Here is a 22,140-nt window from a genome sequence, read left to right on the forward strand (position 1 = left end):
AGAGCGCTGATGGCTCTTCCAGAGGTCCTGAGTTCAATTCCTAGCAACCACATGGTGGCTCGCATCCATCTATAATGTGATTTAATGTGCACTGTATACATAATAAATAAATAAATTTTAAAAAAAAGTGTTTTGCTGGGTGTGGTGGCACATGCCTTTAATCCCAGCACTTGGGAGGCAGAGACAGGTGGATCACTGTGAGTTCAAGACCAGCCTGGTATATACGGCAAGTACAGAACAGCCAAGGCTACACAGAGAAGAAACCTTGCCTCGAAAAACAAAACAAAACAAAAATAAATAAATAAAAAGCTTTTAAAATTAAACCTAATAACCTAGAAGCACTTTTTTCCCCCCAAGACAAGGTTTCTCTGTGTCCTGAACTTGCTTTGTAGACCAGGCTGGCCTCGAACTCACAGTGATCCACCTGCCTCTGCTTCCCGAGTGCTGTGATTAAAGGCGTGCGCCACCACCACCCAGCCTAATTTAAAAAGCTTTATATTTGAAAATTTAAGACTTTACACACAGTATGATGGGATATTAGATCATCTAGTGTATTGGGATAGGAGGTGAATATTTAGTGTCTTAACTGAATATGGATTTCTTCAATGTGTCTGATTCAATTTTATTTCTGTCATTGAAGAAGATGGAGGTAGTTCACTCTTTTAATAAACTTGATTGGGTCCAAAGGAGTAAAATAGAGTATTGTGTTCAGTCTGATTTGGAGCTAGGATCGCTGAGGTATCTGCTGAGGTTTCTGGAGCTACGTAGACCTCACAGGCTGCTCTCTGCTCTCCCAGTGTGGCAAGGAGAGGGCGTGCCAACACACCTGACTGTTACTGAGCATCTTTATGCTGCTTTTGTTGTGGTTGTTTTGTTTCTTTTTGTTTTTTTTAAAAACAGGGTTTCTCTGTAGCCTTGGCTGTCCTGGAATTTACTCTGTAGATCCTGCCCATCTCAAACCCATAGAGATGCTCTTGCCCTCTGCCTCTCGAGTGCTGGGATTGAAGGTGCATGCTACCACTGCCCAGCCATTTCTCTCCATTTTTGAGTGAGTTTTTGAAGAATGTGTTAGTGACAATGATGTTGATGATAGTAAAACAAAACAAAACAAAACAAAAACAAACAAACCCCCCGAGCATTTGTATACTTACTACATATCAAAAGCTGTGTTCTTTTCAGAGACTGTGTCATTTGGAGCTGATGTTGGTACTCCTACCCTTAATCAGCTGGGCTTGCCCAGGTTCTTATAGCTAAGACAGGAAACAGGAATTGGAACAGAGGTACTCTTTTTTTTTTCTTCCTCCCCTCGAGACAGGGTTTCTCTGTGTAGCCTTGGCTGTCCTGGACTCCCTTTGTAGACCAGGCTGGCCTCGAACTCACAGCGATCCGCCTGCCTCTGCCTCCACACCTGGCTGAGTGTAACTTTCCGTGTGCTATTTCTTTTTTCTATCTGTCTTTTTTTAAAAAAAAGATTTTATTTATTTATTATGCATACAGTGCTCTGCCTGCATGTATGCCTGCAGGCCAGAAGAGGGCATTAGATTACATTATAAATGGCTATGAGCCACCATGTGGTTGCTGGGAATTGAACTCAGGACCTTTGGAAGCACAGGCAGTGCTCTTAACCTCTGAGCCATCTCTCCAGCCCCCATGGGCTATTTGTTTAGGGAATTCAAGTGGTCATTGGTTCCCTCATGTAGCTACCTGATGAGGCGAAGGGGCTAGTGCAGCATAGTGGTGCATACTAACGAGCTGTCTTCTCCTTCTCTGCTCCTCAGTCTTAATTTCAAAGACCCGGAAGCAGTCAGAGCTCTGACTTGTACGCTCCTGAGAGAGGACTTTGGCCTTTGTATTGACATTCCTTTAGAGAGACTGATTCCCACGGTTCCCCTGAGGCTTAACTATATTCACTGGGTTGAAGATCTGATTGGTCACCAGGACTCTGACAAAAGTACTCTCCGAAGAGGAATTGACATAGGTGGGTAGTTCATTCTTCCTTTTGGGGCTAAAAGTAAGCTGCCTAGGCTTTGCATTGTCAGACTTTCTGTAAGCTCTTCTAATACTATGACAGAAGCCTTTATTTGCTGCATGTGGCCCTGGTTCCTCCTGAGAAGGGATGCCCATGTCAGTTAGGGAGCAAGCGGGAAGTGAGGGAGTAGAAAGAAGCCCTTGTCCACTTAGCTTTCCAGTTGCTACCTTAACATCTGTGGTTTTGGGCATTGTTTACTCTGTTAGTAAACAATTTTTAGGGGCTGGAGAGATGGCTCAGAGGTTAAGGGTACCTCCTGCTCTTCCAAAGGCCCTGAGTTCAATTCCCAGCAACCACATGGTGGCTCACAACCATCTATTTTTTTGTTTTTTGTTTTTTGGTTTTTGGTTTTTCGAGACAGAGTCTCTCTGTATAACCTTGGCTGTCCTGGACTCACTTTGTAGACCAGGCTGGCCTCGAACTCACAGCGATCCGCCCGCCTCTGCCTCCCGAGTGCTGGGATTAAAGGCGTGTGCCACCACGCCCGGCCCCTCACAACCATCTATAATGTGATCTAATGCCCTCTTCTGGCCTGCAGATGTATAAGCAGGCAGCACACTGTAGACATGATAATAAATAAATAATAAATCTTGAATTATTTTTTTATTTTTTTATTTTTGTTTTTCGAGACAGGGTTTCCCTGTGTACACTTGGCTGTCCTAGACTTACCTAGTAGACCAGGCTGGCTTTGAACTCAAAGAGATCCGCCTGACTCTGCCTAGCACTATTTTATTTTTATTATTATTATTATTATTATTATTATTATTATTATTATTATTATTATTATTATTATTATTATTATTATTTTCCCGAGACAGGGTCTTTCTGTGTAGCCTTAGCTGACCTGGACTCGCTTTGTAGACCAGGCTGGCCTCAAACTCAGTGATCCACCAGCCTCTGCCTCCCTGAGTGCTGGGATTAAAGGCATGCGCCACCACTCCGGGCCTTTATTTTATTATTATTAGTGCTTTTTTGAGATACTGCTTCTCTTTGTAGCTCTGAGTATCCTAGATCAGGCTGCCTTCAAATTCACAGAGATCCTCTTGCTTGTGCCTCTTAAGTACTGAGATTAAAGGCCTGCACCACCATGCCAGTTCTAAAGCTCCCCTCTCCCCGCCTTTCATTTTTCTTTTTGTTTTGTCTTTTGAGACATCCTGGCTGTCCTGGAACTAGCTATGTAGACTATTGCTCTGCTTCTGCCTCCCAAGTGCTGGGATTAAAGACATATGCCGCCTAGCTTTATGATAGATACTTATTTTTATAATTAAAGATTAAGGCAGATAGATGGTAGATACAAGGTATAATAAGGTACCAGGCAGCAGATGTTATGTTATACAGAGTTTATTAAATGAGCATGGAGGGAGAAGGAAAAGGAAGGGAGGTACCCCAGAGAGACGAGGAAAGAGAGAGGGGGGTGGAGAGAGAAAGAGTGGAGAGAGAGGGAGAGTAGAAAGAGAGAGACCTCATAGAGGGGCTGCCTTTTATATGACTCTGGGTAGGGCCACGCCCCCATGGCAGGTAAGCAGTGACATCACAGGTAGACAGACTTAAGCACAATACTAACACTTATTCTTAAAGCCTTGGTTTGGCCTATCAGAATTTCTGCTGTTTGTGTCTTACCCTCTTCTCTGGGTTCTTTTGTTTTGATTTGTTTTTGGTTTTTTTGAGACTTGGTTTCTCTTTGTAGCCTTGGCTGTCCTAGACTCACTTTGTAGACCAGGCTGTCCTCAAACTCACAGTCTTCCTTGGTTCTGTAAGCCTCATCTTACATAATTTTTCTTTTGTTTTCCACGCTTGTCTTTTAGAGCCCCAGACCTTTTTCCCTGTGCTATTTCCTGTGCCTGAGACCTCACCTGTCTCCATCGTGTTCGCTCCTACTAATACCATACTTGTCAACTCAAATCTGCTTTTTCAAAAAACACTTTATCTGACCTTGAACCTAAGAAAGGTTACTTTCTTGGTTATAATATTTTGTTAATATTTTTATTTGTCACTATGCTGTAAACTATAGTTATAATAATCTCTCAAGGCCTACCAAAGTTGTTGGATAAAGGGATTACTCTTTTAAAGCAGTTTATTTATTTTTATTTTATGTGCATTGGTGTTTTGCCCATGTGTATGTCTGTGTGAGGATGTCAGCTCTTGGAATTACAGACAGTTGTGAGCTGCCATGTGGATGCTGGGAATTGAATACAGGTCCTCTGGAAGAGCAGTCAGTGTTCTTAACCACTGAGCCGTCCATCCAGCGTAGGCATTATTCTTTTAACATTCAAATTCTAAGCTTTATATGAGGTAAGCATGGAGACCTGATGGAGTTCACTTAAAGCTCTTACTTTTATGTTCATGATAGAAAGTGGCTGATGGGGCTTAGGAAGCAAAAAGCTTGATTTGAAAAGTGTGATATTACAGCCAGGCACAGTAGGGCATGCCTGTCATCCCAGCACTCAGGGAGGCAGAGGCAGGTGGATCGCTGTAAGGCCAGCCTGGTCTACAAAGTGAGTCCAGGACAGCCAAGGCTACAGCCCTGTCTTGGAAAAAGAAAGAAAGGAAGAAAGAAAGAAAGGTGTGGTATCTGTGATCCCAGCACTTGGGTTGTGGCAGTGAGAGGGTAGCAAGTTCCGTGCCAGTGCTGGCCTGGACCATGCAATGAGACCATAAGTAGGGGAAGAGGTGTGGAGAAAAGAGACTCTAGCCTATTTGGTGCTAATTGCATTTTAATTATGCCCCAAACTCTCTAACATAGCACCTGGGGATACATGAGGTTAATGGATTTTAGCTCTTCACAAGGGGCAATGCTGGTTGAAATCATGTTCTTTCTAATTAGGGTTCTATATAAACTCTTCCCCCAGACTCCCAGACTCCCATCAGTTTGCTCTAATTCTGTGACTATGCTTTTCATTTTTATTTATCATTATGAAGATTATTACCCACTTAAAATGTCGTTTGGCTTTCTGGGGCTATCAGTATGTCAGAATGCAAGTTTCTTGGTCTTGGGTTGAGGAACAATTTAAGAAGGGTGTGGGGATTACCTGTGTTTCTCCCTTTTGAGACAAAATGAAAAAGGTCCTTTATTTTTTTCCTTCAGAGGTGAAGGCATTCTAAATGACTGTAGCTCTTTGGAATGCCCAGGCCTAAACAACTGTGACTCTTGAGGAGCTGGCTGTCCTCTTCTTTCTACCTCCCAAGTCCCAAGGAGCTGTTTGCTGATGACAGTAACTATGGCAGGCAGAGAGGTTAAACATTGCAGCATTTACTTTGGTCTCTGTCTCCCAGCCTGTTGAGACTAGGTCGTGAAGAAGTGTTGGGATGAGAGAGGCCTTCTCTGAACTAGAAGCACCTCCAGGCCCAGCTGAGCTGCAGTGCAGTCAGTTTGTGGTCAGGGGACATGGCCCTGGAGGGGCTGGTCCAGGCTGTAGCTATCAGGGGAGACCCTAGCTTTCCTTCCCTTTGAAAAACTCACTGGAGATTTGTCACTGGCTGTAAAGGCAGCCTTTGAGGGGAAAAGTGCTTTAGTCTACGGTTAGGGGCCCTACATGCAAACTTAGGAACAGATACTGGCTGGTAAAGCTGATCCTCCTCTTCTCCCCCAACAAAGCATCTCAATATGTGTGTGTGCTAGGGCTAGTCAGTTACTGACGTACTGACATTATTCTCCACCGCCACAGAGAACTGGACCATCGATGCCTTGAAAGTCACAACACAGATATGCCATTCTTCTGCTTTTTGAGAATGAACCATGTTTGTCCGCATGTTTTGTTTTGTTTGTATTTCTCCCTTCCCTTTGAGACAGGGTCTCAAATTCACAGTCTTACTGCCTCTGCTTCCCAAGTGCTGGAATTGCAGGTGTGTGCCACTGCATTGATCTGCCTGAAGGCACTACTATGGCGTTGTGACAATAGCATTACATTGAGAAATTGAGTTTTGTTGACTTGTATAAGCAATTTGAATTTTATGACGTATTTGGTCCCATTAGGTTAATAAGCTACGTTTTCATGGGCCTCCAGTTAGCCACACTTCATTTTACACACAGCACACAAGCACAGGGCAGGAAGGTTTCATCCTCTTGGGAGTGTGTGGGTATGAGCTAAGACTCCTGGGTGAAAAGAGTGAGCCCAGTAGCCGCAGAATACCCTCCTGTGTGAGTTAGACAGTGCAGGCTGGAGAGATGATCCTAGAAAGAAAGGGGCTTTATTGTCCTCTTTTCCCCTCTCTGTTTTTATCTACTAGGTACTGGGGCATCCTGCATCTATCCCTTACTTGGAGCAACCTTAAATGGCTGGTATTTCCTGGCAACAGAAGTGGATGATATGTGCTTCAATTATGCTAAGAAAAACGTGGAGCGGAATAACCTGTCTGATCTCATTAAAGGTTGGTTCCTCTGAATAAATAGCCCCTCAAGATTTGTTTATTAAAACTTTTCTATCTTAACATGTAATATTATCATCTATTGTGAGTATATTTTGCTTGTTTGAGACAGTCTCTATGCAGCGCTGGCTGCCCTGGAACTCACCTTGTAGACCAGGTTGACCTCAAACTCATAGAGATCTTCTTGCATCTGCCTCTCAGTGCTGGGATTAAAGATGAATGGTGGTGCGTGCCTTCAGTCCCAGCACTCGGGAGGCAGAGGCAGGCGGATTGCTGTGAGTTCGAGGCCAGCCTGATCTACAGAGCGAGTCCAGGACAGCCAAGGCTACACAAAGACTCTGTCTTTAAAAAAAAAAAAAAGATGAGTGCCACTAGCCTGGCTTGTTATCTTTTGCTTAAATGTATAGACTTCAACTGGTTGTGGTGGCACACACCTTTAACCCCAGCACTCATTATTAAGGAGGCAGAGGCAGGCGGATCTCTGTGAGTTCCAGGCCAGCCTGGTCTACAAAGTGAGTCCACGATAGCCAAGGCTACACAGAGAAACCCTGTCTCAAAAAGCAAAAACAGACTTCAAATTGTACATTATCTAATCTATTCTAATTGGTTTTGATTACAGAATTAACATATTAAATATAGCTGATCCTTGTTATTTTTATGTTGTGTTATGTTTATGTCTTGGTTACTGTTCTATTGCTGACCAAGACAGTGTATGGAAGAGAGTTTTATTTGGGGCGTATAGTTTCAGAAGGTTAGAGTTCATGACCATCATGGTGGCAGGCAGGCAGGCAGGCAGGCAGGCAGGCAGGTGCTGGAGCAGCATTGTGGGAAGCAACCTCAATGGTGTGCTTTCAACCTCAAAGACCCCCCCCTCCTCCATCAAGGCCACACCTCCTAATTCTTTTCAGGCTTGGGAGCATTCTCATTCAAAATATCACACCTTCAAATTGTGTGTTTTCCCCAGTAGATCTTAAAATTTTGCTATGTTGCGATGGCTCAGGGATTGAGAGTGCTTACTATTTCCAGCACTCATGTGATGGTTCACAGCTGTCTTTTTCTTTTCTTTCTTTTTTTTGGGGGGCGGGGGTTTGTTTTGTTTGGTTTTGGTTTTTTGGTTTTTTGGTTTTTTGAGACAAGGTCTCTCTGTGTTAGCCTTGGCTGTCCTGGACTCACTTTGTAGACCAGGCTGGCCTCGAACTCACAGCGATCCGCCTGCCTCTGCCTCCCAAGTGCTGGGATTACAGGTGTGCGCCCCCACGCCGGGCTTGTTTTTTGTTTTTTGAGACAGGGTTTCTCTGTGTAGCCTGGACTTGCTTTGTAGACCAAGCTGGCCTCAGACTCACAGTCTGTAATTCTTAATTCCTGGGGATCTGATCCTCTGGCTTCTGAGAACAATAGGCATGCATATGATGTACATACATACACACAAGCAAAGCACTGTTACATGTACAGTTCAAAATAAATACTAAGCCATGTACTACTATATCCGGCTATTAAATCATTATTTTGTTAAATGTTCTCAAATGCTTTTGGTCTCTATTTTAATAGAGAGCTTTATTTTATAGAACTGTTCACAGCAAGATTGGATGAACATCCCCTACCCTCATGAGTGCTGGGGTTAAAGGCATGGGCTACTACATCCAGTCAGATTTTCTTTTTTGGGGGGGGTGGGACAGGATTTCTCTGCATAGCCTTGGCTGTCCTGGACTCACTTTGTAGACTAGGCTGGCTTTGAGCTCACACTGATCCACCTGCCTCTGCCTCCCGGTTGCTGGGATTAAAGGTGTGGAAATGTTTTTTGAAAATGTTTTGTTTCAGCTTGTGGCTTTTTATTCTCTTGACAAAGTGTTTTCCAGAGCAAAATGCTTAATGTGAAACCCAGAGCCTTTTCTTCATGAACCATGCCTAAAGCCACCACCTAGCCAAGGCTGTCTTTTCCTATATTATTTTCTAGGTTTTGTTTTGTTTTTGTTTTTGTTGTTGTTGTTTTGTTTTTAGGTCTGTGATATGTTTAGAGTGAATTGGCATAGGAGGATGAGAAGAACATCGTAGGGAGTTTTATGTGCTAGGCGAGCACTTTGTCACTCCTCAGGCTCTTAGCTTTTGCACTTTTCAAACCTCTTTCTCTCTTTTTCCTGAGACAGGGTTTCTCTGTATAGCCTTGGCTGTCCTAGAACTCACTCTGTTGTGCAAGCTGGCATCTGCTTCCCAAGTCCTGGGATTAAAGGTGTGCCTGGCCTTAAACTTTTTTTTTTAAAAGATGGTATTTATTTATTACATATACAGTGTTCTGCCTGCATGTACACTTGCAGGCCAGAAGAGGGCATTAGATCACATTATAGATGGCAGTGAGCCACCATGTGGTTGCTGGGAATTGAACTCAGGACCTCTTAACCTCTGAGCCATCTCTCTAGCCCCTAAACATTGCTTCTCAGTGCAGTTTTTCTCTCTGATCTATGCCATGTTATGTAGATTGGCCTGAGACTTGGGATCTTCTGCATAAATGAACCAGCTGGGCCATGAGCATGCAAGGAATGCTTGGGCAGCTTTGGTTTCCCTCCCAAGTTTGGCAGCAGTGAGGGGTACAATAGGCTAGTAGGAGCAGCAGCAGGTGTGCCCTCTGATGTCCCTCTGTAGGCTGTAGGTGAAAACTGGCTGGCTCTGAGGAGTCCTTAGCCATCTTTACCAGCCAGTGTAGCCTGTCCTTGAAACTCTCTCCGGCTGGCTTCTTAAAGCCTTTCCCTTTCTCAGTTTTAGCTTGCTGCCCTCTCTTGCTTCTTGTCTTGCCCTTCTGCTTCTGTCCCTCTTCCTGCTTTGGCTGCTGGCTGCGTTGTGACTTTCCCAGCTGGTGCTGTTTGCTGCTCTGCTGTCTCTGCTGCTGTCTTCTTTTTCTGACAAGCTCATACCACTCCAGTGAAAGTTGGCAAGAAAAGACCACTTGAAGGGAGGCTTTTATTGGCTCTAATGTGGAAACACTGGGTAAGTTAGCTCAGGACAGTGTTCCCACTTGACTCACCGAGTGAGCCTGAGCAGCCTGCTTACATACCAGCAAAGGACCAGTCATAACCCTGCCTCTTAGCACTGTCCACCATCACAGCCCTCCAGAGGAAGTACTTCACCTCTTTCTTAGGTGGAAATGGTGACAGGGTCACCTACACCAAGGCTTCAAGACTCTGTTTGTGACCTCATGCAGGATAGTATCACTGAGTGTGGAAGGCGTGACGGGAGGTGGAAGAAGTTGATCACAAGGTTTCTGAACAGAAACCAGAGATTAATTCAGGATTAAGTGCAAAATGAATCTGAGGTATTCCTGGAAGCACCTGTCGATGTTGCATAATAAGACTTCACTGTAGCTTTGGTTCTAAACATAGACCATGCACTTTGCACTGTGAAAGCCAGTGCACCGTGTGATACAGAAAGACTATGTGAAATGCCTTGTTCAGATTTGAGGCTGTTGTGTAAGGAACTATTATTTTTCTGTTGTGTGCTTTTTTGGGGGTGGGGCTACTTAAAGAAACAATCTTTAGCTATGGAAAAGAAAAACTAGGATTTTTCCTGTTGCCATTCTCCAGGATGTAACTATCAAATTAGTATAATTTTGGGTCATATTATATGAGAATATTTGAGGCCATTTGGGAGCCAACAAGATGGGTCAGTGGGTAAATGCACTTTTTGCCAAGCCTGATGACCAGAGTTCAATCTCCAGGACCCATATGGTAGAAAGAGAGAAACCACATTCTTTAGCCTGTGTGTCTGTGTGTGAACATGTGCAACACACACACACACACGTTTTTACATTGGTGTTTGTGGCCTGGGGAGATGGAGAGAGCTTACTGCTCTGGCAGAGGATCCCAGTTTAGTTCCCAGCACTGAGATCAGGTGACTCACACGTGCCTGTAACTGCAGTTCCAGATGATTGGATGCCTCACTTCTTTAGGCACCTGCACAGGCAGGACATACACAAACTCAGTCACACACACACTTGAGGCAAAATAATATATCTCCAACAATACCAAAAGCCAGGCATGGTAGTGCTTTCAAGAGGCTGAAGCAGGTGGATCTCTCTCAGCTTGGTCTACAGAGCAAGTTCCGGGCCAGCTAGAACTACACAGTGAGACCTTTTTTCCAATATTAATAATTATAGTAGTAATAGAATAAAAAAAATGAACAAAAATTATGTTTGAGCTGGGCATGGTGGCACACGCCGGTAATCCCAGCAGTTGGGGAGGCAGAGGCATGCAGATCTTTGAGTTTGAGGCCAGCCTGGTCTAAAAAGCAAGTCTAGGACAGCCAGGACTCTGTTACACAGAGAAACCCTGTCTTGAAAAACAGTGTTTTTAAAAAAAAAAGAAAAGAAAAGAAAAGAAAAGAACAAGAAAAACAAAGTGTTGGTTGAATTGCTAACTTAAATTCTTTAGAAAATTGTTTTTTGTTTGTTTGTTTGTTTTTTTGTTTTGTTTGTTTGTTTTTTCGAGACAGGGCCTCTCTGTGTAGCCTGTCCTGGACTCACTTTGTAGACCAGGCTGGCCTCGAACTCACAGCGATCCACCAGCCTCTGCCTCCCAAGTGCTGGGATTAAAGGCGTGCGCCACCATGCCCGGCTTAGAAAATTGTTTAAATGAATTTTAGGGTAGGATCAAAACAGAATTTCCAAGAATTTGAGTTGTTTTACAATTTTATGTTGTTTTTGTAAAGCAGCACTCTCAGATCGTTATATGATCAAAATATTTGATCATCTGAAAAACATTGAAGATGTCCTCTCTTTTTTTTTTTTTTTGTTTTTTTTTGTTTAGCATTGGCAGTCCTGAGCTCACTTTTAGACTAGGCTGGCCTCAAACTCACAGAGATCCACCTGCTTCTGTCTCCCTGAGACTGGGATTAAAGATGTGCATCACCATGCCTGACTTCACTGAAGATGTTCTGTGACTTACATGCTCAACCGAGGTTGAATTTTTATATAAAAATAAATAACGCAAAGCATATCCATTTCTACTGCAAATTTACATTCACCGTTAATGAATGGAAAATTATATTTATGCCAAATAATTGCTTAATGCTTTATATTAAATGTTTGATTGTGTACCTGTGAATTGTTTATTTTAGACAAGGCCTCTAGTGTAGGCTGCGCTTGAACTCTGCGTAGCTGAGAATGAGCTTGAACTCGCTGATCTGGTCTCCACTTTATAAGTGCTGAGATTATAGGTGTCTGTCATTACCTATATCGTGCAGGTGCAGGGTATAGATACGAGGGCTTTGTAAATGCTAAGTAATCACTCCTCAAACTGAGCTACATTTCCACTGCCACTCAATTTTTTTTTTTTCTTTCTTTCTACTTTTTTGAGACAGGGTCTCTCTGTATTCCAGGCTGGCTTTTAAACTCACTGTGTATCTGAAGATGACCTGGAACTCTGGGGTTATAGATGTGGACTATTATGCTCACTTGTATATCTCTTTTTTAGACCTGTAGACCCAGAGTCACATAAAAATTTCTTGGGCAGAGGGAGTCATGAGTCCTAAAATTCTTTTTTTTTTAAATTTTATTCAAGACAGGGTTTCTCTGTGTAACCCTGGCTGTCCTGGACTGACTTTGTAGACCAAGCTGGCCGAGAACTCACAGTGATCCGCCTGCCTCTGCCTCCCGAGTGCTGGGATTAAAGGCTTGCGCCACCATGCCCGGCTTAAATAAATATCTTTAAGCCAAAATACACCAAAGATGAGGTTATGTATCTAAGAGGCTTTAAAAAACTGTACTTGCCCTGTACTTCTCACAGGAGTTTGTATATGCTAGTTCAGTGTTCATGGCAATTTCATAGACCATAGATAACATGAATAAAGAAACATAGGTATTTATAGAGCAACTTAGTCATTAATTTTTGTGTGTGTGAGTGGGTACACGTGCCATGTTCCTTTGAAAGCCACCAAAAGTCTGCATCAGAGTGTTCAACTACTTTCTGCTTTATTAATTTTTTAATTTAAAAAATATTTTATGTGTATGAGTCTTGTCTCTGCCTGTAGGTCTCTGTGTGCAGTGTGCAATGCCTGCAGAGGTCAGAGGAAGATGTCAGATTGCTCTGGGACTGAAGTTCCTGGTGGTTGTTAGCTGTCATGTGGATGGATGATTGGAACTGAAACCAGGTCCTCTGGAAGAGCAGCTTATACTTTAACTGTGAAGCCATCTGCCTGATCCTTCGCTGTTGTGTTTGAGGCAGCCTCTTACTGAACGTGCAGCTCAGTGGCTCAGCCAGCCTGCCTGGCCAGCAAGCACCAGGGACCTTTCTGTCTCCCTAGTGTTGCGTTACAGGAGTGTGCTGCCGTTCCTAGTGTTTGTGTGGGCGCTAGGGATCAAACTCAAGCATTTGTTTGTGTGGCAAGCACTTGACTGACCAAGCTACCTCCCAAATCCTGGGCACAAATTTTTTTGGGGAGTTGGGGAGCCATTCTATTCTTTATTACTCTATACATTTTTTTCCAGACAAGGTTTCTCTTGTGTTATTTTGGCTGTTCTAGACTTGCTTTGTACACCAGGCAAGCCTCCAACTCACAGTGATCCACCTGCCTCTACCTCCCGAGTGCTGGGATTAAAAGTGTGCGTCACCACACCCGGCTTAAACTATGCTTTTATTTAAACAAAAAACAAAAAACTACTGGGCATGCCTTTAATCCCAGCACTCGGGAGACAGAGGCAGGCGGATTGCTGTGAGTTCGAGGCCAGCCTGCTCTACAAAGGGAGTCCAGGACAACCAGGGCTATGCAGAGAAACCCTGTCTTGAAAAACAAAACAAACAAACAAACAAACAAACTAGGGTTAGCTGTGTTAGCCCAGGGTTTATCCCAATATTAGGATGGCAGAGACAAGTAGACCTCGGTGAACTTGAGGCCAGCCTGGTCTACAGAGTAAGACTGTCTTTAAAAGAAAAAAAAGGCGGGGGGGTGGGGGGAGGCTCAAGTTTGTAATCCAGCTTGGCCTTGATTTTTCTATCCTGCTTCTGCCTCCCATTTGCTCAGATTATAGTTATGTGCCACCACTCCTGCTAAATTATATAAGGTTAATTTGCTAGAACTAGTCCAATTCCCCGTCATGATCGTTTACCTTTTATGACCATCATATAGTGACACCATTTTTAATTTTTAAAGATTTATTTTATGTGAATGAATGTGTTGCCTGCATATATATTTGTGCACCACATTTATACCTGGTGCCTTTGGATGTCAGGAGGAGGTGTGAGCTCTATTGGAACTGAAGTTTGAGTTGGTTGTGAGCCACCATGTGGGTACAGCGAATCAAACATGCATCCTGGGAAAGCAAGCAGTGCTCTTACACTCTCCAGCGCCTTGTTACTGATTTTTAAAATACAGATTTAGCAGAATGGACATAAATTTATTACAGGAAAGTGAGAACTCTAAAGAGTAGGAGTTCCAGGGGAGAAACCTCTTGTTTCATTAAGCAGATCTTACTATGTCTCTTTAGAAAAGAACTAATACTTTTCCTAGTAGTGTTAACACGCACTGGAAAAGGGAACATGGACATGGTTACTGCATCTGCTGTGGTTAGCCATTTCTACAGTTCTGCCTCTCATGGGGAGTCACGTGAAGGCATGTGCACCCACATACTTGTCAATGTTGTCTTCCTCAGCTGTGTGTTGCTTTGTGCACTTATTTTAAAGCCATTGCAAAACCAATAGTAACTAACAGTTCCCGTTTTCTCCCTAGTGGTAAAAGTGCCCCAGAAGACACTCCTGATGGACGCACTTAAGGAGGAGTCTGAGATAGTTTATGACTTCTGCATGTGCAACCCTCCCTTTTTTGCCAACCAATTGGAAGCCAAGGTAAAGTACCTTTAAAGTTACCGAAAGCTTAGCTAATTTGACCTCATTTGCAGAGATAAGAACAGAAGGCAGTTTTAGCAGCTGTGCAGATTATAGTGCTGTTGGTGAGATTCTGTCAGCCCTGTTATAGATAGATTTCAGTTGGACAATCTCTGTAGTGGAGAGGTCCAGCTGTTGAGGCTTCAGGAGCAGTTTGATCAAGAAACTTGCAGTATCATGAACACTGAGGCCTTTTGTTTCTAGTTTCCACTTGGCTTTGGGCTGGCTCTCTGCAGTTTTTTTTCAGGCTTGTTTGGTTGTGGGTAAGCAGCACTTAGGTGAGATGATGATGAGAGAGCTCTTCCTCAAACTGTGGTCTTTTTTTTTTTTTTTAAGGTTTATTATTATGTATATAGTGCTCTCTGTGCATGTACACCTGCATGCCAGAAGAGGGCGTCAGATCTCATTACAGATGGTTGTGAGCCACCATGTGGTTCCTGGGAATTGAACTCAGGACCTCTGGAAGAGCAAACAGTGCTCTTAACCTCTGAGCCATCTCTTCAGGCTCCAAACTGTGGTCTTAAAACTTTTTTTTTCCTTAGATTTTTGAGACAAAATTCCTCTGTGTAGCTCCTGGAACTTGCTCTGCAGACCAGGTGGCATTGAACTGCCTCTGCCTCCTGAGTGCTGGGGTTAAAGGTGTGTGCCACCACTGCCTGGCTAAAACCATTTTTAAACTTTAATCTATTTTATGTGCATGAGTGTTTTGCCTGTGTGAATGTTTGTGTACCATGTGTGTGCCAGGAGCCTTCAGGGACCAGCCTCTGAGTCTCATGGTTGTGAGTCACCGTGTGGGTGCTGGGACTGGAACCCAGGTCCTCTGGAAGAACAGCTACTGTTTTTAACCACTGAGCCATCTCTTCAGCCCCTAGAGTTTGAACTTTTAGCATTGAACCCAATGTAGGTCCCAGGCTCTGCTGGACTGAGCTTGTTACACTAGGGACAAAAATTACTGCTTTTTGTTATTTGATAATAAATATATGGCTGAATGTTGAAAACATGTATTTGCTTTTAGATACTGAACAGAATCTATTGGATATAATAAACTGATGTGTGAGGATCTGTAATTCCTACTATATGGAAGGCTGAGGCAGGAGGATTGCAAGTTCCAGTCTAGTTTGAACTTAGTAAGTTTCAACCTGCCTGAAGCAACTTAGTAAGACCCTACTCAAAAGTTAAGAGAGAGCTGGGACTGAATCTCAGGGTTAGAGTGTTTGCCTAGCACCTGAGAGTCCCTAGCTTCAAACCTCAGCACTTAAACAACCAAAACATAATGTATTTAAAACTAGTTTGGAGCCTAAAGAGATGGCTCAGCAGTTAAAAGCACTTTACTGCTCTTGCAGAGGACCTGCGTTTGTCTCCCAGCACCCGCATAGCTGCTCACGACTTATTTATAATGTCAGTTTCAGGTCATCAGACACCCTCTTTTGGCCTCTTGGACACCAGTTGTACACATACATGAGTGAAACACATGTAATTACACATAAAAATTTTAAAAATTGCTGTTTTTTATTAGATAAGGTCTCGTCACCATGTAGGCTACCTAGAGCTCATTATGTAGCCTGGGACTCTCAAAAGCGGCATCTTTCTTTCACGTGCTAGGGTTAAGGGTGTGCATCATCATGCCCAGCCCAAAATAAATTTTTTAAAATATTTTTTTTTACAAAATCTGGAATCTAGGCAGTAATTTACTAAAAGTACTAATATTCTTGATTAGAAAATAAAGTAAAATACTACTTAAGTAATTAAAAATTTAGCTTTTAAGCTTATGAGCAAAAATAACCATATCCTGCAGTAAAATGTATTAAAAAGTGTTGTTTCCCTGCATTTAGAAATATAGATAGAAAAAAATAGATAGATAGATAGATAGATAGATAGATAGATAGATAGATAGGGGTTTTGGCTTCCCTAAGTACTTGGGCGCACAGTACTGAGAACAGCAGGGGGTCTCGCCTTTGAGCCATTTCTAATGCCCAAAATGTCTCTTATTTTACCATCTTTTAAAATTTGAGGCAGTGTTAATAGGTTGCCTGTCCGGCTTGCCAGTGTTTTACAGTGACTGTTGCCTGTGCTCCAGCTCCTGTGAGGTTCCTCAGCACCTCTAAGCATCTGTAGCTTAGATGCTACCCCAGTGGGTGTGGAGGACGTTTTCTTGATGGCTGGCTATGCTGAGCATTGCTCATCTTCCATGGCATAACACCATTCAGATCCCTTGCCTCACCTACCCTCTTCCAATGTCGAGGATCTGATCAGACCCTTACAGATTTTTCATTGAGCTAATTTAGCAACCCTAGGCCTTGCACATGCTGGGCAAGCAACAAGCACTGTGTCACTAAACTTGTGTCTTCATCTGCCTCTTTGTCCATTTTAAATTCGGGTTACTTTTCTTCCTATTAAGGGACTTCTCCTCCACCCCCACAATTTCTCTGTGTAGTTTTGGCTGTCCTGGAATTCACTCTGTATACCATGTTGGCCTCAAAAATCAGAGATCCCGCTGCCTTTGCCTCTGAGTGCTAGGATTAAAGGTACCACTGCTACCTGGCTGCTGTTTTAATGATTCTTCCTCTGTTGTTCCTTTTTGTTTTTCAAGACGAGGTTTCTCTGTGTAGCCTTGGCTGTCCTGGACTCACTTTGTAGACCAGGCTGGCCTCGAATCCACAGAGGCCCTCCTGCCTCTGCCTCCCTGAGTGCTGGGATTAAAGGCGTGCGCCGCCATGCCGGCCTTGTCTTCAATTTTTTTTTTTCTTCTTTTCAAGATAGGGTTTCTCTGTGTAGCCTTGACTGTTCTGGACTCGCTTTGTAGACCAGGCTGGCCTCGAACTCACAGCAATCTTCCTGCCTCTGCCTCCGGAGTGCTGGGATTGCAGGTGTGGGCCACCACGCCAGGCTTGTCTGCCATTTTTGATGGAATTGTTATAGTGAAGCTCTTTTTAGTTTTGATAAAATACAATTTATCTATTCGGTGTTGTTTTTATGCTTTTTGGTGTTGTATCTAAGAAACCATTGGCTACCAAGTTAATGAAAATTTACTTTTATGTTTTCTTCTTGAGAGTTCTTTAGTTTAAGTTCTTACATTTAGGTCATTGATGCATTTGAGTTCATTTTTTTCCTATGAAGTGGGGTAAGGATAGGTTAAATACTTAACTATAAGGAAAGAACCATAAAAGAATTAGAAGAAAACATAAGTAAATATTTATTTAATCTTTGGGTAGATTTCCTGGCCATGGTATCAAGACAGAAAAGCATAAAGGAAAAGCAACAGATTGGGCTATATAAAAGGTAAATGTTTTCATATTTCATCCCCAGGGCCTTGCGCATGCTAGGCAAGTGCTTTATCACCACACTGCAGCCCAGTTGGCTGTGTGATCGTTAGGTCCTCGGTGTAGCACAGTAATGGCTAGGCTACATTCAAAGGCTGTGGCTCTTGTTGTTGTCACTCAGGGTGTAAACTCTCGGAATTCTCGAAGACCTCCACCTAGTTCCGTGAACACAGGAGGCATCACAGAGATCATGGCGGAAGGAGGAGAACTTGAATTTGTTAAAAGGATCATCCATGACAGTTTACAACTTAAAAGGAGACTAAGGTAAGTAGGAGTATGTACCTCGTATGATCCTGAAAATGTGATGTCTCTTTAGGGAAAATACTCACTGCGACTGACAAACAAGTAGATAATGTCCACACACCTGCACAGGTGACAGGAGGGGGCTCCCAGGTGGTTGTGCTGCTCCATCAGTGTGTCCTGTGACGGGGCGAGTCAACTCAGAGACGGCTTTGATTAGAAAACAGATGGGTTTGAATCTGTCCCATGAACCAGAATCAATTTGTTGCCTAGTATTCAAAGCAATTGAGGTTCTTGGACTCAGTTTCCTAAACAGTGACAGATGTGAGGACATTGAGCTGTCAGGAACTTAATGAAGGGAAACAGATTACCAACCATCTCCAGAGATATGGGGTAGGGCTGTTCTGTTTTAAAAGCTAATTATTTTGGAGGACATACCTGTCATTGGACAGTGTTAGGTACTCAGAGCAGCTTGTCTCGTGTCACTTTGCACCCTGCCACATGTTGTTGATATGACGGATAAGGTGGTAGTTGAAAGTTAAAAAGAGGGCTAGGGAGATGGCTCAGAGGTTAAGAGCACTGTCTGCTCTTCCAGAAGGCCTGAGTTCAACTCCCAGCAACCACATGGTGGCTCACAACCATCTATAATGTGATCTGATGCCCTCTTCTGGTGTGCAAGTGTACATGCAAGCAGAACAATGTATTTAAAAAAAAAAAAAAAAGTTAGAGAGCTCTCAACCCAGGAAATAGTTTTGTGAAGTAGAGAAAGTGGTTTTTTTTTTGTTTTTTGTTTTTTTTGAGACAGGGTTTCTCTGTGTAGCCTTGGCTGTCCTAGACTCACTTTGTAGACCAGGCTGGCCTTGAACTTGCAGCCTCTGCCTTCCAAGTGTCGGATTAAGGCTGGGCCACCTTGCAGTTCTTATGGAAAGCAGCTTGAGGCTGTAGAGGTGACACAGCAGTTAAGAGTACTTAGCTGTTCGACAGTGAGGGCCAAAGCTTTTCTCCTAGCCCCTACGTAATGATCTGGGCATCTCATCTGCAGAACCAGCTATGGGCATTACAGAAAGATGGAAGGATCGTAGTAACCTGCTGACTTACAGCCTAGCAAGAAAGCACCCACCGCCTCCCCTCCCCAGCTCAGGGGAAGCCTGCCTCAAAGGAGTGGGAAGAGTATGATAAGGGCGCCTGGCTTCTCATAGACACATAAGAAACCCCCCTCCCCGACTCCTGCAGATAAATACTTAAATAAATCATTAAAAGAAAAAGAGGACAATAGCTTGGGGACTGTGTGGTCTGCCTCTCACACATTCCAGAGGCCCTTTGGCTTAAGGTTAGTGTGCTTTGCTTCAATTGATTTCTTCAAACACACATTAGAGTATGTTGAAGGAGAAAGAGGCTCAGGCTAAATAGCCTGAAGGAAAAGCCTGAAAAAGTAAAGTAAGTAATTTTTTTTTCTTTTTCTTTTTTTTTTTTTTTTGAGACAGAATTTCTCTTTGTAGCCTTGCCTGTCTTAAACTCACTTTGTAGACCAGGCTGCCCTCAATCTGCCTGCTTCCTCCAACTCCCTAGTGCTGGGATTAAAGGCGTGCCCCACCATACCTGGCAAAGTAAATTAAATTTTAAAAAATATATTTTATTTATTTATTATTTACACAGTGTTCTGCCCTCATGTACACCTGCACACCAGAAGAGGGCAAGATCTCATTATAGATGGATGTTAGCCACCATGTGGTTCCTGGAAGAACAGATCTTAACTTCCATTTCTCCAGCCCCAAGTAAAGTAAATTTAAAGAAACTCAATAGATGGGCTGGAGAGATGGCTCAGAGGTTAAGAGCACTGTCTGCTCTTCCTGAAGGTCCCGAGTTCAATTCCCAGCAACCACATGGTGGCTCACAACCACTCGTAATGAGATCTGGTGTCTTCTTGTGGTGGGCAGGCACACGTGTGGGCAGAATACTGTATAAATAATAAATAAATCTTTAAAAACAAACAAACAAACAAAAAAACGAAAGAAAGTCAATAGAGTAATGAAACTTGAAGAAGAAATGGGTATATGACCATTGTAGTCTAGCTGTAATAAATGACTATTTCATCATCTGTTGGCTTTTATTTTTGTTTTGTTTTGTTTTGTTTTTTTAGATAGGATTTCATTTCTTTAGCTTTGGCAATCCGTGCCTGGCTATGTGTTGACTTTTGGGGCATTGGGTAAACCAGGAAAATGGGGAAACTGTTGATGGTTCTTTTAGGCTACCATTTAATGGGGAGGAAGCTGTTACTTTGATTAGGAGACTTTTAAATTATACATTAATCTACACAACTAAGTATGTTTTATTTTGTTTTGTTTTTTTCAAGACAGAGTTTCTCTGTGTAGCCTTGGCTTTGTAGACCAGGCTGGCCTCAAACTCACAGAGATCCTCCTGCCTCTGCCTTCCTAAATGCTGGGATTAAAGGCATGCGCCACCACACCCGGCATCACAACTAAGTTTTAGGCATTAGCCAATTGCTTTTGGATCACAGGCATGCGGCTCCGCAAGTCTGACTTTTCTGAATTCTTCTCTGGGCTACTGCTGAGGGTTACAACCTGCCTGCCTTGGTGGGTGGTAGGTGGGGTGTGCTTTAAATCAATGAAATTGTCCTTGAGTTAGAAAAAGGTGGGGGGGGGGAGAGGCTGGAGAGATGGCTCAGTGCTTAAGAGCGCCACTTGCTCTTCCAAAGGTCCTGAGTTCAATTCCCAGCAACCACATGGTGGCTCACAACCGTCTGCAATATGATATGATGCCCTCTTCCAGCCTACAGGTGTATTTGCAGGCAGAGCACTATATACATAATAATAAATAAATCCTTTAAAAAAAAGGCATTTTAAAGGAGCATTCTGGGCTGGAGAGATGGCTCAAAGGTTAAGAGCACCGCTCGATCTTCCAGAGGTCTTGAGTTTGAGTTCAATTTCCAGAAACCAAATGGTGGCTCACAGCCATCTATAATGTGACAATAAAATAAACAAATCTTTAAAAAAAATAAATAAAAATTAAAATAAAGAAGCATTCTAAGGAACACAAAGCTATTTTGAGTATTTTGTAGGTCTGCTTATACCTGACTTTGCAGCCCCAAAGTTGAATAAGAGGTGTAAATTGGCAGAGAAGAGCTATGTGCCTCTGGATAGTTGGCCATTTGATGTAGAAAGTGTTCATCTGTCTGTGGTTAGGGCTCAGGCAGGCTGAGAGTTCGTCATCGTCATGTTTAGATCACTAGTGACTGAGCTTTTAGACTGCTGTGAAAGGTGTATGTGTATGCTGAGGCTCCGTGAGAATCAGAGAGTAAAAACAAGTATTTTAGGTGGGTGTGGAGCACGTACCGTGTAATCCCAGCGTATGGGAAGTAGCGGCAAGAGGATCAGGGGTTCAAGGCCGGAGCTGGCCACAGGAGACCCTGTCTGAAAAAAAGGAAAAAGGAAAGAAAAAATGTCAAGGTACCCTCCCTCCCACCTGCTGCTTCTCCCCCCCCCCCCCCAGGGTTTCTCTGTGTAGCCTTGGCTGTCCTAGACTCACTTTGTAGACCAGGCTGGCCTTGAACTCACAGCGATCTGCCTGCCTCTGCCTCCTGAGCCCTGGGATTTAAGGCGTGCGCCACCACCTGCTGCTTTTATTCTATCTAAAGTATTTTTTTTGTGTTCAGCTAGTGTTTAAAGCACTTGTTCAGGATCAGTTCCCAGCACTTACCTAGTGGTTTACACCCATATATAACTCCAGTTTCAGGAGCCCCAACGGCCTCTTCTGACCTCAGAAGGCATTAAGCATGTACATGATGCTCCTAACATCCATCCATACAAAAAAAACAAGCAAAACACCCATATATATAAAAGAAATCTTTTTTAAAAATTAAATACTATCTTTGTCTTCTTGTTCCTAAAGATACACAGGAACTCATAAGGTTGAAGTCATGCCTAGTGACAATTTAGTTCACAGCAACCGTATTTTGTTTTGTTGTGAGGAACTTGAAAGAGTCAAGTTAAACAACTTGGTTTTACTTATAAGGCAGATTTTCTGATTCTGTTTTAGTGGTCTGTAATGTAGCTATATTTCTAAATAGACCACAATTGAAGTGTGTAGCCATCCTGGCCTATATGAGATTGCAGGGGGAAATATAAAAGTTTAATTTTAGCCATGACAGTTGAGAATTTATGTCAGTTTAAATGATAGGTTTTGAGGTGAAGCAGACCTTTCAGCCGCTTTGGTGACTGGAGCCTTTGCTCTAGCAGTCCACTTACGTGCACCAAGGTGGTGGGCTCCTGGCCATTTTCACTCCAAGCCTCTGCTTATAACT

The 22,140-nt window shown here is 43.1% G+C and overlaps 1 protein-coding gene across 1 annotated transcript in view; it reads left to right on the forward strand.

Moving 5' to 3' along the window:
* Nucleotides 1-22,140, forward strand: part of METTL16 (methyltransferase 16, RNA N6-adenosine) — a 50,077-nt gene that overhangs the window by 14,843 nt on the left and 13,094 nt on the right. Inside the window, exons 3-6 of the mRNA XM_084802803.1 lie at nt 1,779-1,978; nt 6,257-6,397; nt 14,105-14,220; nt 17,701-17,843. Coding sequence (XP_084658929.1) covers nt 1,779-1,978; nt 6,257-6,397; nt 14,105-14,220; nt 17,701-17,843 — 600 coding nt within the window. The remainder of the gene's footprint in view (nt 1-1,778; nt 1,979-6,256; nt 6,398-14,104; nt 14,221-17,700; nt 17,844-22,140) is intronic.

The sequence above is a fragment of the Acomys minous genome (assembly GCF_964271855.1).
Source record: "Acomys minous genome assembly, chromosome: 12".
Lineage (NCBI taxonomy): Eukaryota > Metazoa > Chordata > Mammalia > Rodentia > Muridae > Acomys > Acomys minous.